This window comes from Emys orbicularis, chromosome 2 (genome assembly GCF_028017835.1).
Source record: "Emys orbicularis isolate rEmyOrb1 chromosome 2, rEmyOrb1.hap1, whole genome shotgun sequence".
NCBI lineage: Eukaryota > Metazoa > Chordata > Testudines > Emydidae > Emys > Emys orbicularis.
The window spans coordinates 41,362,733-41,384,282 of record NC_088684.1 but is presented as its reverse complement, the minus strand read 5'-3'; the positions used below and the strand labels follow the sequence as shown (position 1 = coordinate 41,384,282).

At 41.1% G+C, this 21,550-nt stretch overlaps 1 protein-coding gene across 1 annotated transcript in view; it reads left to right on the top strand.

Annotated features, from left to right (window-relative positions):
• Positions 1 to 566: 566 nt before the first annotated feature.
• The window catches only part of LAPTM4B (lysosomal protein transmembrane 4 beta), a 91,964-nt gene continuing 70,980 nt past the window's right edge, over positions 567 to 21,550 (top strand). Inside the window, 2 exon segments of the mRNA XM_065399795.1 lie at positions 567 to 734; positions 737 to 844. Of these exon segments, the coding sequence (XP_065255867.1) occupies positions 567 to 734; positions 737 to 844 (276 nt within the window).

Below are 21,550 nucleotides of genomic sequence, written 5' to 3'. Positions count from 1 at the left end.
TTGTTATAATTAAATAGCACCCAAAAGAAAGTGAAGTGGTTTACCTGGGTATTTCGATGGTAGAGGCTGCATTGTGTCTGATCCAGCCAAGCATCTACATTTCCTATTCCTAACAATGTAAACATGCACACGGATCAGTCAGCCACTGTTAGGGTGACCAGATGTCCCTATATTAGGGGCTCTTATACATGCAACTATTCCTCCCCCCCCAGTCCCAATTTTTCACACTTGCTCTCTGTCACCCTGACACTTACACTGACTGCATACAACGCGTTTTTTCAAGGCAGATGACTTGCTGGGGAGCATCACTGAGGGCTTTGGTCACGTCCCCTGGCCTGGTGCTTGGAACTGTCACAGCAATTGAATTGCAGGTATAAGGAGAGAGAGAGACACCGGAGTCAATGGCAGTTGCCTGCCGGCACGTGTCGTGCCCGCTTTATCCATGTGGGAAACCCCCCCCCCATCCTTCCGCCTGGGGCGCGCGCGGCCCGATGGGTCTCTCTCTCTCTCTCCCAGGGCTAGAGATTTGGTGACGTCATGGAACTGGGGGCGGGAGGGGGCAGCTGATGGCGCGCGCTGCCCACGCGGTGTCCCTCCCTCCTGCGCTCGGTGCTCAGCCGCCGCAGTGCTCGCGCGGCGATTCGGCCCCACAGAAGCTCCAGCAAGCGCCGCTCGCTGCGCCCCGGCACCCTCGGGCGGCCCCAGGGGGAAGCGGAGCTTTGCGCAGGGCGGCCGCGAGGCGATGAGGACGATGAGCTCCCCGTGGGCTCGGTTCTACTCCAACAGCTGCTGCCTGTGCTGCCATGTGCGCACCGGGACCATCATCCTCGGCGTCTGGTACCTGGTGAGCGAAGCTGACAGGGAGCGGCCATAGCCCAGCACGTTAGCCAGGGCTGCACCCTGCGGTGGGGCTGGCGTGGGTGTCCCGGGGCGGGAGCTGCCCCCTCCCCCTCCTGAGGGTCGGGCTGGCCTGGCTTGGGAATGGGCCCCGGAGCTTGCTCTCTTGGGAGAGGGGTGCAGGAGACGCTCCTAGGAGAAACGGGGCGCGTGGTGTGAGGAGGTGGGGGAGGCACAGGAGACCCCTGTGAAAATGCGCTTCCTTCCCTTGGGTTTGTCCCAAGAGTCGGGAGTGTTAGAAGCCGAACAGCCAAAGCTGGACGTGGGCCCTTGTCCTCTATGGTGCATGTGAAAGGGGCCATCGCTTGGGTCTGGGAGGGGAGCATGGTTGAAAGTTAGACCTGCCAGTTCTGGGCCCCAGCACCCCAAATTCCAGAACTTGGCAGGATCCAGATTCCAATGTTTGTGTTGTTGTTGGTCATGGGCACATCAGATTTTTGAGGTGCAGTAGGAGCCAATAAATAGGTTCTCTACTTAGCCAGGGAATTTTCAGAGTTGGGGACAAAAATTAGCTGATCCAGGGGCCAGATAGAGGATTTTGCAGTGCTGTTGTGGCAGGATGCATCAGGGCATCGGGGATTTGGTGCAAAAGCAGCAACTCGATTTGACATTAGCTCTGTTAAACAGTAGAATTTTTTTGGGGGGGGGGGGGAGTTGGGACCAAATATTGTCAGGGCCCAGATTTTCTCTTTTTTGTCCTGCTGGGGTCTTCACCAATGTCCAATGAGAGTATCTATGGAAAGGCTAGGCAATGTGGTCATTGTGGTTGCTTGAAAAAGGAGGTTCACTAAGTCCCTCAGTGTTTCATACTTATTGGCTTTCCTTTAGTAGAGACTTCATAGAGGCTGGCAAGTCAAAGCCCCGTTTTGCGCTTTGAACAGGCAATGCGCATTTGGGCCTGATTCTCTTTTCAGTTACACTGGTGTAAAGCAGGAGTAGCTCCACTGAAGCCAATGTGGTTCTGCTGGTGCAGGTGAGAGGAAGTGGGCTCAAAGATTTCAGTGCATGCTAATAAAACAACCCATGACACTGTCTAGTGGAAATATCAGTAAAATAAATAAATGTCGGCTTCATGTAAAAATAGCTCCTGAAATTGTGCCTACTACCAACAACCTTTTGCTTTGGACAGCGTAACACAAAAGTTTCCAGAACAACACTGTCCAAAGGGAAAACCTAACTGCTGTTCCCCTCTGAGCCAGTCAATATTTGTATAAAATAATTTCTGTTATATTGAAATGGAAGGTGATTCCATTGACTATCAAAAGAAACTGTTATAGTATCATAAACGGCTAACCACTAATGGCTTGACAGAGGGCTAGATGGGGATAACCGATTATTTAAAATTTACAAATTCTTCGTTGTCTAGGTTTCATCTCTCCCCTATTCTTTCATTTGTTGTTTGTTTCTTAGATTTTAAACTCTAGTTTGGGCTAGGGATTGTGTCTGTTTCTGGGTTACACCTTGCTACTGATTTTTAAGCAGCGACTTCAATGAGTTCTGCTTCAAAATGTCCAGAAAGGACCTGTTCATTGTGAGCACTGCTGTAACACAAATAATAAGAATCCCCAATCTCCTGCCTGAGTCCATGTTTATTTCCAGTGCTTTCATACTTTGCCTTTTATAATTATTGTTCTGCATCTTCGATTGTTGCTGGTAGCTGGTGTGGAATACTGATTTCAGCTGCTAATGCTGCTTTTCAGGAGAGTGGCTATTTCTGGGGAGAGAGCCTCTAAAGGGTTGTATTATTAGCAACATAATCCTTATAAAATACAGTAATTCCCTCTAGGCTGCCACAATCTGTAAATCTGCAAGCAGTTTCCTTCCTAGACTGACCATAAAGAACTCAGAGAATCCCATTTAGATGCTACCTAATTTAGAAATAAACAATGTTCATGACATGAAAAAAGTGCACTTTTAAACATTGCATATTAAATTGTCGTTTACGTGATTCCCTGTTTTAATTTGAGGCTGGATTGAATGGTCACATAGCACTAAACTAATGACGCTAGAGTAACATTAAACAAAAAGTAGCCCTGCTGTGCAATGAAATTATGATAGTTAAAAAAACCAACATTTGCACATTTTTAAATAAATTTCCAAAACCAGTGTTGAATGTAGGGGTAGCAAATGGTAAATTACAACATTAGCCAAATCAAGGTTTATTTTATTGATGGTATATATTAAACATATACTGGTATTAGGCTGGAAATCTTTCTGACATCCATGGTTAGTGTTCACATGAGGGATTTGGAAGGTTTTTATAGTCATTAGTAGTATTGCAGTTCTTTATTTGCCAGATAATTGAGTATTTGGACTTTTTGTATGTTTGATGAATAAATTAAAAAAAATACATGAGTGTTCTTACCAGAAAAGGTTCTTCATCCCTACCGCTTTTATAGGAAATTAGTGAGGCAAACTGCACTAGAGGCATGAATCCACTTTCTGACTATCATGTCTCCACTTCTTGGGTAGCAATGCAGGGAAATCAGCTACGCAGAGGTCAGTGCTGACATTGCAGGATTTGCAAACATGTTGTTATAATAAAGAAATCTGGTTCATTGCTTCAGACTATGCAGATGTATTTCATGCCATGTTCAGTCTTCTCCAGCTCTTGATACAAGAGACCAGAGTCTGAATCTGACTCCAAGACTATCCATTTTTTTTCAGATATGTGGTATTGCAGATTAGACCCAGACTTACTTACTAACCCCTGAAATTTCCTTTGGAAACAAGTGGAAATTGCAAGGCTGTAGTTGATGTAGGGCATCTTTGATGAATTTATTTAACGAGTAATTAAAAGGCTAAGTTGACATTGATCTGTTAGAATTCATATAAAACAGTCTGTGTCCTATAAAACAGATGTTATGCTGCTGAGTAAATTATACATTGATTTAGCTATGTATTGCTTTTACTTTAATATAATATAGTTAAATGAAATCATTTGCAGGCATGTACCATGGTATCTGGGATATTTATAGTGCTGAAGGAGAGTTCCTTTTTCGTTGTGGTCATGTGTTTTAATTTCATTTCCTAAAAGCTTTTGAGCAGCTCTTCCAGGACGCATGGCTTTATTCAGTCTGACTTCAGTGTGCAGGGTTGGATGAAGCCTCTCTATCCTGGCTTAAGAAAAGCTAGGTGAAAGACATTTTGGCTTTCAAATAATTTTTTAAAAGAACATTTTAGATAAGAAATGGGAACTTAAATGCAACAGTTAAACTTACATATGAATAAATATATACTTGTCATTTTAATTGAGACAATGCGTAAGACATATTATCTCCATACTATTGCCCTGGTTCAGCAAAGCATCTAAGCGTATGCTTAAGTCCATCTCCATTCAGAAAAGCATTTAAATACATGTCTAATTTTAAACGTGCTCAAGTCCTATTGACTTCAATTAGTTATAAGACCGTGCTTAAAGTTAGACAGGTACTCAAGTGCTTTGCTGAATCGCAGCCTGTATTATCTAATCCTCCCAGTGACTAAAACTTGTTTGGCAACTCTTTTCAGCAACAACTTTAGTTTTTATCTTATTTTCTTGAAATCTGGTTAAGGAAAATGTAGTTTCAAATTAGCTACTTCTTCTTAAAACTCACTAAATCATCATTTGTATACTGTTAAAATGTTTTCTTTTCTTTTTTGTCTATAAAACATTCCTTAACTTGCATTATATCCCTCTTTAGTTTCTTCTCCACTTTTTGCACAAATATCCTTCAACATGAATTTTGGAGTTATTCAAACTGATATTAAATCATGACATTCATGGAGGGGGGAGGGATAGGTCAGTGGTTTGAGCATTGGCCTGCTAAACCCAGGGTTGTAAATTCAATCCTTGAGGGGGCCATTTAGGGAATCTGGGGCAAAAATCTGTCTGGGAATTGGTCCTGCTTTGAGCAAGGGGTTGGACTAGATAACCTCCTGAGGTCCCTTCCAACCCTGGTATTCTATGCCATATGGTTGTAGATCATTTAAAATTAAAGTTGGAAGGCTGTAAATGCAATAGTAATTCTTGATGAATGGGGGTAAGAGTTCATGAAGAAATTTACCACTAGCAAATATACAGAGACAAATTACTTACTGATTTATTTAATAATCAGCTAACCTGGTTGAAAAGACACAGGTTATTGTCATTTATGAAAAGCTTTTTGTATCTCAGGATATCAACTGTGACTTTGTAATTCATAGAATGGTGGGTATATTTATAAATAGATGATGGTAGGTTTATCTGCCTGATTTTGAGACAGTTGTATTACTTATGAATAGCAAAGCCACAAGTGAATTAGGCAGATTATCTCAAATAAACACCAAAAAATGTTGATATTTCCCACATCGTTATGCACTCTGCAGGACAATATTTTATGGAAAATGGCTGTGGAAATATTTCAGAGAGCTGTAAAAATGTTTTTACTGTCACTATTTTTAATATCCCTGACCAGTAAAGGCAGGTTGCTTGAAGCTGCTCAGCAGTCTGGGATACTGGAAGTACCACTGGCAGAGAGTTTAGGGAGCAGAGTGCAGGTGATGTGGTCAAAGTGGCATAATCAGAGCATTTTGTTACATGATATTGCTAGAGCCTTATGACATTATTTTAAAGTTTTCATTTTGTTTTTGGGGCATTTTATTTTATCCATTAAAATGTTTTATTTTTTTATTACATTTAAATTAATAAAATACACAGATGACTGTATATAAATGAAAACCGTGTATAAACCCAGTTAATCTATGCTACATCATTTTATTAAGTATAATGTATTATTCCACGCATTGAGTTGTTTAACAACCCCCACCACTATTCCCCACCCAGACAGCTACTTAGGTTCCCCCCTTGAAATTTACCCAGTTCTGTAGCCCCCAGATAATCCCTACTTCTCCATCCCACTCAGTGACACAAACCTCCTGGGACACCACGGATCTTCCCAACCCCTACTGCTTCCTTTTGCAGTCCCCACCCCACTCCAGTCCCCTCTCTGTTTCCCCAGGGACCCCTTACTGGGCACTCCCACCCCCCTTAAGTTGCCCCCTTCCTCACTGAGACCCACCCAGCCACCCCTCCTCCCCCCCATTAGACCCAGGGAACCCTTCCCTATCCTCTTTCCTTAGTTGGGTGGGAGACCTGGGGTGTGGGACGGTTTGCAGAGTGAGACCATTCCACAGTGGCAGCTTCTGTCCCACAGGGCTGGGCCCAGCTCCCCGCTCTGGGCATAGCTACCTGCCACATGAGGTTGTAGTCCCGTTAAAATGTGGCCTGGCCACCCCCTTCATCATGACTGGGGAGGGGAGGGCAGGCCAAATGTGAGTGGTTCTGCAAATCTGTGAGCCTGGAGTGGGGAGTCAGGCCCAGCCCTGCTCGACAGGAGCTGCTGCTGCAGGGAGAGTTTTTCATTTTATGTAGTTTATGTTCTTTTTCATATTATTTTGTGGTGTTTCGCATTTGTGAAATGTAGAGGATATTACTGTCACATGAGGAAGGGGCAGTGTCTGTGCACACTCCCAACACACACACAATGCTGTACAGAATACTTAACATAGTTTCATATAATAGGATTAGCAGGGAAACAAATATGTAACATTGCCTTCTCACATTAGAATGTGATGGATCAGAGAACTATTATTTATTATTTGTGTTACTGTCATGAACCAGAGTTCCGTTGTGCTAAGCGCTGTACAAACACAGAACAAAAAGACTTTAAGTTTTTACAGCCACTGTGTCTCAATTTCCTTTTAGTAAAACAATATGTTCTATAGGTAAAAACAAAGTACTTTAATGTAAAAGGTAACTTGTGGGGAGTGGAGTGGGTAAATATAGTGGGATGAATATCAGAAAAACTTCCTGACAGCACAGTCTATTGGGCTGATGCTGAATAGATTCTATTTAATTATTTAATTAATAATACCAAATACATTTTATTTCCAGGACTGAATCATGTGCTGGGAGGGGAAAGGCTCGTGGGAGGAGTTGGGATGTTCAGTGCAAACATTATCTTCTGTAATAAAGTGGGGATGATTGTTTGGCTGTCTGAGCAGAGGGGAAGGGAGTAATGGCTATTCATAGTGTTAGCAACCAGTTCAGTTCAGAAGTTTGTTTTAGTTTTTTGCACTGCATGAGGGCTTTAAATTTCACCTGTAATAGCAGACATGAAATATGAGGTCAAATATAAGCAATCACACTTATTGTGTGTGCAAACTAGCTGCAAGTATTATAAATTAAAAATGAGAAAACGACTTCTGGGTAATTATTCCTAATTAAATTGTTATGACAGTAATCTGTCCAAAACTGCATTGGGACTGAAACCAATAGATTTCTATTTTGAAATTATCATAGCATTTTAAAAACGTAAGAAATGATGCTTGTACGAGTCCTAGTAGTCCAGTTAATGTTGACTAATCAGTAATAATATCCTCTTTGCAAAGCTCCGTAACAGCAATTATTAATGCAAGCTATCAGTAATCTGACTGTTCCTTGTTTGTTTTTTAAATAAATAAAACAGAGTCAGATGTACTGCCATTCGCTTTGAAGGATTTTTCCATTACCTAGATGCATAGTGAGGGATGTTTATGTAAGCACGAAGGACTTGATCCTGCACCATTCAAGACGGTGAGAATTTTTCCATTGCATCGAACTGGAACAGGATCAAGCCACAAGATGAAAATATTAAGCATGTGTTTAATTTTAAATTCAGTGGAGTTAAACATGTGCTTAAGTGTTTTTTCCATCAAGACCTAAAAGTCTATACTGAAACATAGATTCTAAAGGATGAGAGGCATGTTCCCCCCCCCCCCCCTTTTTGCTATCCTGTATATGCCATGCCCCTCCATGTAGCTTTAGCACTAATGCATTCTCATTCCTGGTCCCCTACTGACCCACCCCAAAGCTTTCTTTAATGTGATTGCTTCACTGTGTTGAAGGGAGCTGTCCAACAATTCAGCATCAGCCTTTTCTTTTTCCTGCAGGTGTGGTGCTTGCCAGCGGTCCGTTCCATTTTTGAACAGGGGTTCTAAGAGGAAAATGTCAAAGGAGAATATAATTTAAAAAAAAAATCTATAGTATTTAATGAAAAGCTAGCTATTAAGTTGCACAAATACCACAGTGAGGGACATGGCATAAGAACATAGAACAAATCTCTGAGTTTGTAGCTTTGCATACTTGTACTTGAATCTGTTATTTGGGAGAGACACTTAATATGAATTTTCAATCTTAACATTTGACTCTTGATTTTATTGCAGTTTATCACTAGTTGGAAACTTGAGGCAGTTCAGTCTAGTTCAGCATCAATTTTTTCACAGCAAAGCACAGTGCTAATTTTCTGAATTTTAATGGCACTAATATTTTTGTAGTTGGAAGGCAAAACAAGGTACTTCTCACAAAGGCCACATTGTGCCATTGATTTTTAAGCGGAGCACTCCCCATTGAAGTTAGTGGGATAGAAATCAAAGCCAAAATAGATGCAAAATATTTTCTTTGGGAGTGTATCATGTCACTTTCATTCTCGCTCCGTTTTTCAAATCCAGTAGAAAAATAGCATGAGTGATCCTGTGCTTAAATACCTATTTAAAGAGTACTATTGTCCTCATATCTTAAGAATTTGATTGTATTTAAGTCATAACAATATTATAGCAAGGAGTTCAGATAGATATGATCAATATTGAAGCTATATCCTGCGCTGGAGAACTTTCCAAGCAGCTATGGCCTGATCCTGCCGGTCTTAAAGTGGCAAATTTTTACTTATGAGTAGTCCTGTTAACTTTAATGGAACTACTCACACTGGTGAAGGTTTGCAGGATGAAAGAGACTTTTGTGAAAAACAGATCGGAGATTCCAAAATGAAAATGTCAGTAGAATTAGTTTTCCTTAAATACAAATAAATAAATATATTTAAAACTTGTAAAATGGGGGGCTATGCTGGATATAAGCAACGAACACAGTAAAGTGCTGTATTAGAAAATGGGGAATAACAGCACCCAGTGCTAATTCATGAGAGTTCCAGGTGCATAGTGAATGCAGTATGGAAGGGGTAATGTGTTTGTTACAAACCATAAGATTTCCATATTTTATATCAAGAAAATGGATTCTAGGACGGCCCTCCAGCTTCTCTCAGTTTTTATAAGCTTATTTTGATAACTATTGTGTGATGATGAAGGGCTGGATTCCCCTCTTCTGTAATCAGATCCATGGGAGGGAACCAAGGGAAGAAATCTCAGTAAACGTTGCCCATGGAGTTCCCCCTCATACTGTGGTGTTGGGGTTTCTTTGCCCCTGCTGAATGAGCTGTCTGTCTGGCCCTTTGGGATTTGCAGGACACACAGGCAATCCCTGTGGCTGCTCTGCCAGCTGTGGAGACCCAGTATCTCTTCCCACTCCTTGGCAGTGTGGTGCCAAGAGATTCTCACTGTTAGGTTTCCCCCAATGGTCACAGCTGCCTCCAACAACTCCCCTAAAGAGGTCTCTTCACCCCAGAGCGAGCCTGTGGATAAGCTAAGAGAGCTCGGGGCTGTATTACTTTTTCCTGAGGAAAGTTCACAGGACTGGAACCAGTTTGTGCCCACCAAGTGGCTGCCTCTCCCTAGTGTATGGTAGCCCAAAACCCAAGGTGAGCCCTCTGCAGGATCTTGGGAAGAGTGGAATGGAGCCAAAGAGGTGGCTAATTCCCCATTCAGTGCGTGATGTGGTCCACAGGCAGATCCGTGGGCCATGATTTGGCCTGAAGGTAGGAGGAAATACAAATAATTGTAATGATGATGGTCACAGTGACTCAATATTTGTCTTTAAAATTCTGTGTACATTTAAGCAACTTAATAATAATCTCTCCTGCTAGGAACATGATTTACAAAATGAACACTTAGATTCTGCAGAAAACTGGAAAATCCACAAAGACCCTCAATCCATGGAGTTTGCTTGTTTTCTGTGAATGCTGAGTTCTGTTTTCCCAATGTATGTTTTTTTGAGAAAGGGAATTAAATGAATACACCTAGGCCTGCCTGTTAGCACTGTAGAGAAACAGTTTAAAATACAAAATTACTTGCTTCATGAATTGCCTTCCAGTGGAAAGACTTAACCACAGGGAAACCAGGGCTGAGACTTGTCACGGTCAGATTCTGCTTCCCTTAACTCAAGCTGGATAGTATCTAATCAAGGGAACTACCCACAAAATGAGTATTCTCTACAAGAATTGAGGCTATACAGTCAATGACATAGTAAGCAGTACCTCCCTGGCAAGCAGAGTCAGAGGTGACAGGAGCAGGCCCTGATGGTCTGAGAATGATCATAGGGAAGAAGGTTGAACTCATGCAAGGACAATTTAAAAACGTCTCCAAGCATTCTTTCATACAGTTTCCCCAAACATCTGTTTTCCATTTTTAGTGCAGATAATCAGGCTAGCGCATGTGCTATGCTAAATTTGAACATAGGAGCTGTTCTAGTGGAAATGGACTTTGTTAGTCCTAACCAGCTCTCACTATTTAAAAAGAATATTTTTTTAAAATGTAGGTGACGACTCTACAACCTCTTAAGGAAATGGGGGACTGAAAGTTAGCCTGTAACACACCACAAGGATTTCAATGTTGTTTTTTCAGCTCTAACCCTCTCATCTACTCATATGCAAACATCTCCAAAATGTCAACCCATGATTTTTTTTTTTAAACTGTATATGAGTAATCGAAAAGGATGACTGATGCAACAAAGCTCCAGGTTACCTTTTAATAAGCATGCTGAGACAAAGTTGTCTGTCACTTTTATATAATTGTTTATTCATTGGTAGAAGTTTAGAAATCAACAATCTTAAACGTTTCTATTTTCAAAAAGAGGCTCTTTAAATCTGTAGTAAAGCCATTGGGATTATTTTGAATAGTTTGATCCTTTTTGTGAGAAAACAGATGATTGATTATGAGTGTGACAAAGTTTACACACACTTGTGAGGGAGGCAAAGATTGGTTTAGAATATAACAAACATGGATATTTACATTTGTTTTACATAAAAATGTAAGATCTTATATAATCTTGACCGCACTTATAGCAAGGAGTCCATGTATTATATTAATCAAGTGAACTATGTTTAGAGGTTTTGATTAAAGGTTGCTGTTAATCTGCATTCCATGGTGAACCAGAGATTAACATATTAAGCTTTGTAAATTTACTATTGGCGATACTGACGTCGGGCAAAAAACAGTTACTGTCTCATCCTGGACATACGGAGTTTATGTGAAATACCAAAAGAGTGTAATTTACAGTATTTTTTTCCCCATTCCTCATTTTATTGCCTGAGACATATTTTGACTGCAAAGATCCTGGAAGTTTAAATTAGACTCTTTAATTATTTCTCTAGGTCACGCATGTGTTCTAAGTTTGGCCTGGCAAGGCTTGTAAATGGCCTGGCTACTGGCAAAGCAAGAACTCTTTCCGGTAAGTGGGTAAGTGTTGGCAAGTATCTGGTTGGATTCACTGCTGCACCCTGAGCTTCAATGCTTGAAAGCTCCCATTAAACCCGGAAGCCAGGAGTAGGGGGATAGAGGTCAGAGCCAAGCTCCTTCTCACTCACAACAAGAGAAGGAGGGTGCTCCAAATTGATCAGACATTTAGGAACCCTGGCAGGGTCAAGAGGCAGTGCTTTGCTGGCAGGTGAACAGTGCCCCCCTTCCTAGCAAGTTCTGGGGTAGGAACACACTGGGCTTCTAACTAGGGCACTGCTCTGGTCCCTGCCATAGGTCTCCTATTTTTCTTATGGCTACAGCAGGGTTAGTCCTTTAGCTAAAAGAGGGCTGTTGGTAATGTTTTCAAGCTCTGGAGCTCTCTTTCATTTTGCTTCTGGTTTTTATTGAACAAGTTCTTGTTTTATCAGGAGATACTTTGAACCATTTTTAAATACTCAGGACAAAAGTTTTCAGTTGAAATTCAGCTCTGCAGAAATTTTTGCTTTTGCAAAGTTGCATGTTTCAGCTTCAGGGATAATTGCAGCTGGCCTAGGGCCTGTCAGATTAATGTGGGCTTGACATTTACCAAGTTAGGGATTATCAGGTTCAGCGACTGTACCATACAGTCTGCTGTTCTCGGTTTCCTTATATAATTAATTTAGTACAGAGGGTTGCACAATGATGCTAGGATAGGCTTCTTTCATACAAATAGTGGTCCCACTGGCATGTCACAGGGCTTTCATAGGGATTGCATATCTCTTTTGATTGTATAAAATAATTGATCCAAATTCTTGGATTAATAAGGTTTACATGGTTTGATGTCGAACTGTGTGCCTGTATCTCACTGGAGTATTAATGCATAGTGTAAATAAGAAAAAAGCCAAGGTAGGGAATTAACTTTTAGTGCAAAAAGCCATAGCTCAGACTTTCTCAGACAGAAAATTTAGCTGTCCCATCCACCACCCCGATTTCTGACGCATGCATTACTTTAAACACATGTTCTTGGGATTTCGATAGATGTAAGAGGAAAAACCAACTATATCCAAAGACTTCAAATAATATAAAAATAATCAGAATGAAATTGTTGTGTAAACCAGAAGTCCCAGGAATGGAAAACTCAAGGACTAGTGGTAGAATACCACACTTTTTTCTTCCCTGACGCCAGTTTGAGTCAAGCCCAGACAAGCAGTAATCTTTCAGCGGCCTTCTGTGAAATTAGTTGATGATCTTCAAACAATTACTAAGTGTCCACATCACAAACCCCATAATCACATATTATACTAGTTGGCACTGTTTGTCCTCAGTCATAGCAGAGAGGCTAAGGACTGAATGACACCTATATGATAGTGTGATGGATGGTTTAGAAATGCTGATGGATTAGATATATGGATAACTACTCACTCTTCCTAAAGAAGACGGGAGAGATTCCAGAGGACTGGAAAAGGGCAAATATAGTGCCCATCCATAAAAAGGGAAATAAGGACAACCTGGGGAATTACAGACCAGTCAGTTTAACTTCAGTACTTGGAGAGAGAACGGAGCAAATAATTAAGCAATCAATCTGCAAATACCTAGAAGATAATAAGGTGATAAGTAAGAGTCAGCTTGGATTTGTCAAGGAACAAATCATGTCAAACCAACCTACTAGCTTTCTTTGATAGGGCAACAAGCAGTGGCGTAACCAGGTTATACCAGCAGGGGGAGCAAAAAAAAAAAAAAGGCGCCAATGCAGCGGGGAAAAGAAAAAAGAAAAACCGCTGAAGACTGAAGCACTTGCCACCGAAGACCCAGAGCGGCTGAAGGACCCACCGCAAAATTGCCGCCGAAGACCCGGAGCGGCTGAAGGACCTGCCGCCGAGGACCTGGAGCGGCTGAAGGACCCACTGCCAAATTGCCGCCGAAGATCCGAAGCGGCTGGGGTGAGAGTAAAAAATTAAAAAGGCGCCACTTTTGAGGAATGTGCTCAGTGGGGAGTGGCTGCTCCCCCTGCTCCCCCCCCCCCCCCCGCTACGCTACTGGCAACAAGCCTTGTGGATGGGGCGAAGCGGTAGATTTGATATATCTTGACTTTGATACTGTCCTGCATAATCTTCTCATAAACAAACTTCGGAAATGCAACCTAGATGGAGCTACTTTAAGGTGGGTGCATAACTGGTTGGAAGACTGTTCCAAGAGAGTAGGTCTCAGTGGTTCACAGTCACGCTGGAAGGGCATATTGAGTGGGGTCCCGCAGGGATTAGTTCTTGGTCTGGTTCTGTTCAATATCTTCATCAACGATTTAGATAATGGTATAGAGAGTACACTTATAAAGTTTGCGGACGATACCAAGTTGGGAGGGATTGCAAGTGCTTTGGCGGATAGGATTAAAATTCAAAGTGATCTGGACAAACTGGAGAAATGGTCTGAAGAAAATAGGATGAAATTCAGTAAGGACAAATGCAAAGTACTCCATTTAGGCAGGAACAAACAATTGCACACATACAAAATGGGAAATGACTGGCTAGGAAGAGTACTGCAGAAAGGGATCTCGGGGTCATAGTAGATCACAAGCTAAATACGAATAGTCAACTCGTGTAACACTGTTGGGGGGGGGGGGGCGGGAAGCAAACATTCTGGAATGTATTAGCAGGAGTGTTGTAAGCAAGACATGAGAAGTAATTCTTCCGCTCTACTCCATACTGTTTAGGCCTCAACTGGAGTATTGTGTCCAGTTCTGGGCACCGCATTTCAGGAAAGACATGGAAAATTGGAGAAAGTCCAGAGGAGAGCAACAAAAATGATTAAAGGTCTAGAAAACATGACCTATGGGGGAAGATTAAAAAAGCTGAGTTTAGTCTGGAGAAGAAAAGACTGAGAGAGAACATAAGTTTTCAAGTATGTAAAACGTTGTTACAAGGAGGAGGGTGAAAAAATATATCCTCCTTAACCTCTGAGGATAGGACAAGAAGCAATGGGCTTAAATTGCAGCAAGGGCGGTTTAGGTTGGACATTAGGAAAAAACTTCCTAACTGCCAGGGTGGTTAAACACTGGAATAAATTGCCCAGGGAAGTTGTGGAATCTCCATCATTGTCTCACCTGCTCTTAAAAATTTCCAAACACCTGTCAGGGATGGTCTAGGTCAGTGTTTCCCAAACTTGGGATGCTGCTTGTGTAGGGAAAGCCCCTGTCGGGCCGGGCCGGTTTGTTTACCTGCCGCGTCTGCAGGTCTGGCGATCGCGGCTCCCACTGGCCAATGGGAGCTGCTGGAAGCGGCGTGGGCTGAGGGATGTACTGGCCGCCGCTTCCATTGGCCTGGAGCAACGAACCGCGGCCAGTGGGAGCCGCAATCGGCTGGACCTGCAGACGCGGCAGGTAAACAAACTGGCCCAGCCCGACAGGGGCTTTCCCTACACAAGCGGCGTCCCAAGTTTGGGAAACACTGGTCTAGGTAATACTTAGTCAGGGGACTGGACTAGATGACCTCTTGAGGTCACTTCCGGTCCTATGATTCTGTGATCGCCGGTCACTCCAGAACAGAGTTGAGGAACGGCACTGCAGTAATAACACACTTCCACTAACTGTTGTACATGTTCTGTGGACAACTAAAGGGCCTTTGTTACAAGTGTTTAGTTTGCAACTTTTCCTGAAACGAACTTGGTCTCTCTCTGTTTATCCCCGTTTGGTCTAACTCATTTGTTCACATCACAAAAACACCACAGTTGGCAGCCTTTGCTGAAAAGAGGTGTCAGAATTGAAATATAATAGGTGTTGGAGGATAGGAGTATGTTTGCTGAACAGTACGTTGAAGTCTGCAAAGCACTTTCAGGTCTCGGTATGAATGAGGGAACAGATTTTAAATTCTGTATACCTTATAACTGAATTTTTCAATTAATCTTTTCCCTGTAATTTTATTTCTATTGCAAAGCAATCTTTGTTTCTGATAGCTTTGAACAAAAGAAAGTGTCATGAAGTACCTTCCTTATGTTGTGAAGTGTGTTCAAATTAGTGGGAAGTCTAGTTTTCTTTGAATACCTTTGCATCTTTTTTTGTCTGTCTCAAATGGATCAGTTTTTTTATCACGTAAGGTCATACCCTACCCTCAGTCTGTGTTTGTGTCTCTCATTAACATCTTTCCACTCTAAGACTGAGAGTAAAAATTCCCCTTAAATGTTTTCATCATGCTTATTTAAGAATCACTTGTAGGGTACATGAATCCATTTTTGGAAGCTGAGAACTACAATGGGAGAATCAAACCATTCATCATTGTTCACTTAAACAACTAACCCATGTTGAATATGGATTTAATAGATATCAGCTCTTTATATAGCTGGCTTCTCTGTCTAACTTTATGAAGTCTCTTTGATTAGATATCTTTAAACAGGAATTCTAGCTTGTCATAACAATATTCTAACTTGAACACACACTGCATAATGGGATGGGTTATATTTCTCAGATTCCCAGTCCACTGAATAGGTTCTCGGTAGCAACCATCCATCAGTGGTAATTTTCAGGTCCCTGCCCAAGTGCAGGTACAGCTCTTTCCCAGTACAGTAAAAAAAGTAACACAGAAACCATTGATACATTTACATATGAATATTCTATTTATCAAACTGTAAAGGATTAACATTACGCTTAACTGTCGTACTTATCAAATTAAACTGATGTCCCAAGGGAGGCAGAAAGATATTTAGTGTGCACCTTGCATGTTGTATCCATCTAAACTTTCTTGTACAAATTCTGTAATTTCTGTTTTTCATTTGAACAGGTCTGTTGTGAAGTGTGTTGGTTGGACTTCAGAGCTTCTTAAAAGTCTGCCAGCAGGCAATAGCAGAGTCATTTGCAAAGAAGAGTGGTTGTAAATCATGCTAGATTTCCACAATCAGTTTATTCGGCATAGACTTAAAGTTCAGTACTTAGTGTCATTACAATAATCAAAATTAAGATGTATTTAAAGAATAACTAAAATATTTTTTGCACCTCTAATATGCCAGTTTGAATCTGCTGGACCACTTGCTGTCATCACACTGATGACAAGTTGAAGTAACAACCTGGCAATTCTTACGAATTTGTCTTAAGCGACAAGAATTCCAGATTGCACTGTTTTCTCCATGTATATAGCTAATCCTTTTTGAATCCTATTAAGTCAGTGGCTTTCAAATTTTTTGAGCTGAGCACCCCCCCCCCCTTGAGTTACAATTTTTGGTTGTCTCCCCCGACCCAAACAAAAAGAGGGGAGTTGGGGTGGATGTGGCACTCCCTTGTTGAGCCCTACCATGTGGGGCTGAAGACTGAGCTTCCTGGCATCACTGCTTTTCCTCCTGACTGTTCCTCCACGCCCCCCTAGGGGAGGCATGCCCCACAGTTTGAAAACCTCTGTGCTAAGCTCTTGGCTTCAGTAGTATCTTGTGATGATGAGTTTCACAGGCTAACACTGTCATGGAGGGAAAGGGTTTCCCTTTTAATCCATCTTTAAATTGCTGCCTTTCCATTTCCCTTGTTCTTTGTTGAGAGTGGATATGGGCTGGGTTAGATGAACAGTTAGTGCATGGCAAGCTGGGGTGTAAAGCTACAGCACATTTGTGTGCCATGTACTAACTGTTCATCTAGACGAGCCCTAAGTACTGTAAGAGAACCTGGTCTACCTTCTTTATACAATGCATTAGTTTGCATATCACTACCATGTCTGCCTTGCTGTGTGGTCAGTCCACAGCAGCAGCTCCAGATACTTTGGTCCAAAGAGGATATATGTTTTACTCAGCATGAACCAGATGGCTTGAATACAGGGAAGGAAGAACAAGAAATATCTACTCTGACAGTCAGGTTAACATATGGGTTATATTGCTGCTGCTTTTCCCAGAACTTTCAACTGCTGATTGACACATTCTCTGATATACCTGTTGTCTCTGAGCTGTTCACCTCCCATTAGTTCTGACAAACCTATTTTGATTGCATAAACCTCGGTGGAAAATGTAGGAAAATCCTGAGTCCATCTTTCTCAGAGGGAGAGGTAATCTTGCTTGACCTGGTTTCTCTAATAGTAAAATGTCTTAGAGGCGTAGTACCAGCTAGCCCTTCAATTCTCCTTCCTCCAAACTGAAACAGATTTGTTATTGTGGCTAATAATAACTACTTTGTAATTCTATGGAAGGCTTCCAGTCTACCCTGACACCAAAGGTCAGGCCTTCTACCTCACTTTAGTCCTCTGATCACTTTCTGAAAATGTTAATCTCAACCCCCTCGAAAGCTATGAAGGGAGACTGTTAGCCAGACCCTTTCTCTTCCTACTGTCTTATTCCCTGTTGTTTGGTGTGCTGACAAGCCTCCTTCTCCTTCACTAACTCAGTTGATGACATGGATGCATATTTCTCCCTGTCAAAGAAAAATCCCAGAGGAAGGGCTTGATGCCTCTTGACACTATCAGATAGTGCTTGTTCCCATCTGCTACTTAACTCTAGCCCATTGCTACTTTTGCCAGCTTCCCACCCCTAGGCCCCATGTCCTCTGAGGCGGATGACCCTTAAATTACTCTTCTTTGTTGCGATAGTTTCTGTGAAGAGGGTCAGACAGTTGGCGAGCACCCTGTCTACATCCTTACACCAATCTGCTCCAGTCTCCCGCGACAATTAGGTTGGTTCAAGAACTAAAATGGCCTCTTGCTTTCACTTGAATCAGAATATGAAATTACTTAGTTCTCCTTTCCCCTTCTAGTGACCAAGAATGTACCTAAAATTCTACCTGTAAAGGATAAAGAACTTTAGGTCTCCTGACCCATTGTTAATTCCGTGGAAGGCGCTAAAGTGTATATAAATCAAACTTAAAATTAAAAGTGCTGTTCTGCTGAAGGGGTCAGGTGTCCTCTCAATGTACAAACTGTCCTCTTTCAGATTCATAATTAAAACCTTCTGGGCCAAAAGCTGCACAGAACGTATGGGGTGGAAGGGCAGAGGGAGAGGGGACAGAATTAAGATAGTTCAGGTGATCTGTATGGTTGTGTTTTCTGACTTTCTCCAAGTGTCACGATAACTTTGAATATCAAGGTATTATAAAATATGATTGGACTTTTTAATTAGTTTTTTGGGGGGTTGTTTCTTTTTAGAAAGAAACTACGGAGTTCAAAAGTGTTCAATTAGTTCTTAACTATTCTATAGATATTTTCAGCCATAACATTATCTTAACTCAGTTTTTTTTGTTTGCCTGAAAATTTCCTCAGCTTTATTAAAATGTTTATATATAGGGAAGCTCATTTTAGCAATTACTATGGATAGATGCTAAATTAAGCCCTTTGGGTTATGTTAGCTATTGTTATGTATCAAATAATTTTGCTTCCTTTACTTTTTTTTTTGGTTGTTTTTGTTTTTTAATGTTCAGAACATGTAGCACAGAGGTTTGTCTGACACAGAATTCAAATAGTATTTCACTACTAATCATTGCTCAGCCAGAATCATCTTCATTCATAAATATCTTCTGTTTCGTCTGGTAGATTAGTATTGTATGAGGCAAAGCATTCTAAGATTTCCTGAGCTCCAGGAGCGTCTTATGTAATTATGCCCTTTCACTGATGCTTTTTGAAAATTTTTTTTTTTAAAGATTCTATGTAGATTATAAATTGAAAGCTAAAATCGAGATTACTGTTACATAGTTTTCTACCTGCCTCCTCCACCCAGATTAATGTTGTTTATTTTTTATATACTTAGGTGCTCATCACTGTAGTACCTGAATAACTCGCAACACCCTTCTGAGACAAGGAAGAATCCCCATTTGATAGGGAAACTGAGGCAGAGTATACATCCCCAGTTTAATAAAACATTTTTAAGCAAGTGCTTAAGTGAATCTCTGGTTTAAGTACATGCTCAAAGTTAAGGATGTGCTTACGTGCTTCGTTGAACAGACAGAGACTGCTGAATCAGGGCCTACGTCACTTGCTCCACCTCATGGGGTGAGTCTGTGGTAGAGTCAGGAATACAATACACTTTTCCTGATTCTTAGTGCTATGACTTAATTTTCCATTATGCACAATCACAGGGCTGTAGCTTAGCACAGTGGTTCTCAACCAGGGGTACACAGAGGTCTTCCAGGGGGTACATCAACTTATCTAGATATTTGCCTAGTTTTACAACTGGCCACATAAAAAGCACTAGCAAATTCAGTACAAACTCAGCCCTGGTCTACACTACAGGACTAAATTAAAAAAGGACTCCTTGGATTTTGTCATCCTTCTTGTTTCTCGCTATTCTATGTACTGTTTTATGTTCTTTCAATATATATGAACCTTATCAAATAAGATATTGAGATGATAAAAATCCAGTGGCAGAGGGGATCAATTCCAGGGATCAGAAAGAAATAGTAAAGATACCAATAGAGGCCAAACTTAATCTAACAACACTTAAGTAAACAAGAAAAGGATCATGACAGACACTATTAGCATGAAATAGATTAAGAGGGGATGATTTGTAGTCCAAGACTGTTAACTGTATCAAGGTCTGTATGCAAAACAAAATATGCCCGATTCTGATGAGGTTATATACAGTATGCTAAGCCAGTGGCTCTCAATCTTTCCAGACTACTGTACCCTTTTCAGGAGTCTGATTTGTCTTGAGTACCCCCAAGTTTCACCTTATTTAAAATCTACTTGCTTGCAAAATAAGGCATAAAAATACAAAAGTGTCACAGCACACTATTACTGAAAAATTGCTTACTTTCTCATTTTTACCATATGATTATAAAATAAATCAGTTGGAATATAAATATTGTACTTACATTTCAGTGTATAGTATATAGAGCAGTATAAACAAGTCATCATCTGTATGAAATTTGAGGGTATGTCTACACTACGAAATTAGGTCGATTTTATAGAAGTCGATATTTAGGAATCGATTTTATACAGTTGATTGTGTATGTCCCCACTAAGTGCATTAAGTCGGCTGAGTGCGTCCTCAATACCGTGGCTAGCATCGACTCAAGGAGCGGTGCACTGTGGGTAGCTATCCCACAGTTCCCGCAGTCTCCGCTGCCCATTGGAATTCTGGGTTATGCTCCCAATGCCTGATGGGGCAAAAACATTGTTGCCGATGATTTTGGGTACATGTCGTCAGTCTCCTCTCCCTCCCTCCGTGAAAGCAATGACAGACAATCGTTTTGCACCTTTTTTCCTGGGTTACCCAGGCAGATGACATAGCACGGCAAGCATGGAGCCCGCTCAGCTCACCGCTGCTGTTGTGAGCATTGTAAACACCTTGCGCGTTATTCTGCAGTATGTGCAGAACCTGGCTAGGAGACGCAAGCACGAGAATGAAAAATTTCATTTTTCATTTAAAAAATAAAAAAAAAAGTTTAGCGTTTCAAGCTAAAATTTTTGTTTTTTTCTCCCCTCTCTCCTGTGTTTACATCCCCTCCTTTTCTCAGGTTATAACCTCTTATTGATATATTTTGATTGGTTAGAACTCACGGTATTGCACTGGAAACAAGGGGGTGGAGAAGGAAACAAGGGAGAGAAAGTGATGGTGGGGGGAATTATTTTAGAGAGGGGAAGAAAGGAGGTGAGAAGCAAACTTAAAAACTTTACATTGAAAAACAAAATTTTTCAGTTTTCAATAAAACAAAAACAATGAAATTTTTCAATTGGAAACAAATTTTTCACTTCATTCATTTTGAATTTTTTTCATTATAAAAGAAAACATTCACCAAAAAAAATCAAAATATGAAATTTTTGTTTCTTTCAAAAATGTAAAATACTGTATTGAAATACTGTTTTTTTTTTCTAGCTCTGCATACCACAAAACAATGCCTCTGCTCCCAAGAGCTGGTAACGGCACTGAATGATTCTTGCTCTGAAGAGTTCTCAAGTTTCTCTGCAGATAAAATCCGTTGGGTTTAGGCCAAGATGTCTGCTTCCATGGTTGCAATATCATGTATGGAGAAGGAGGAGAAAACCAGCTTTCTCTGCTTGAATTTCAGATGGTGTCACTCCCTGAGACATGAGAGGAGCTAGAATTGCTAGAGCTATGACCTCTGCATTAGAATGTGTTTTCTTTGGCTAGAGAAATCTAGCAGGAAGATGTTGAGAATGTTTTTAGAGTTGACTGTCCTCTCTTTGGAAGGCAAGTTGCCTGGTATAAGTGATTACCCCCACATAAGAAACCATATAGGAACTGACAAACTCTCCAGTTGTCTCAGTGTCTAAAATTTACCGTATTTAGGAAAGATTATTGAGAAGGTTGTGGTGAAGTAGCTATAGCAATATCTGCATTCCTCAGATGGTTTCAATCCTTC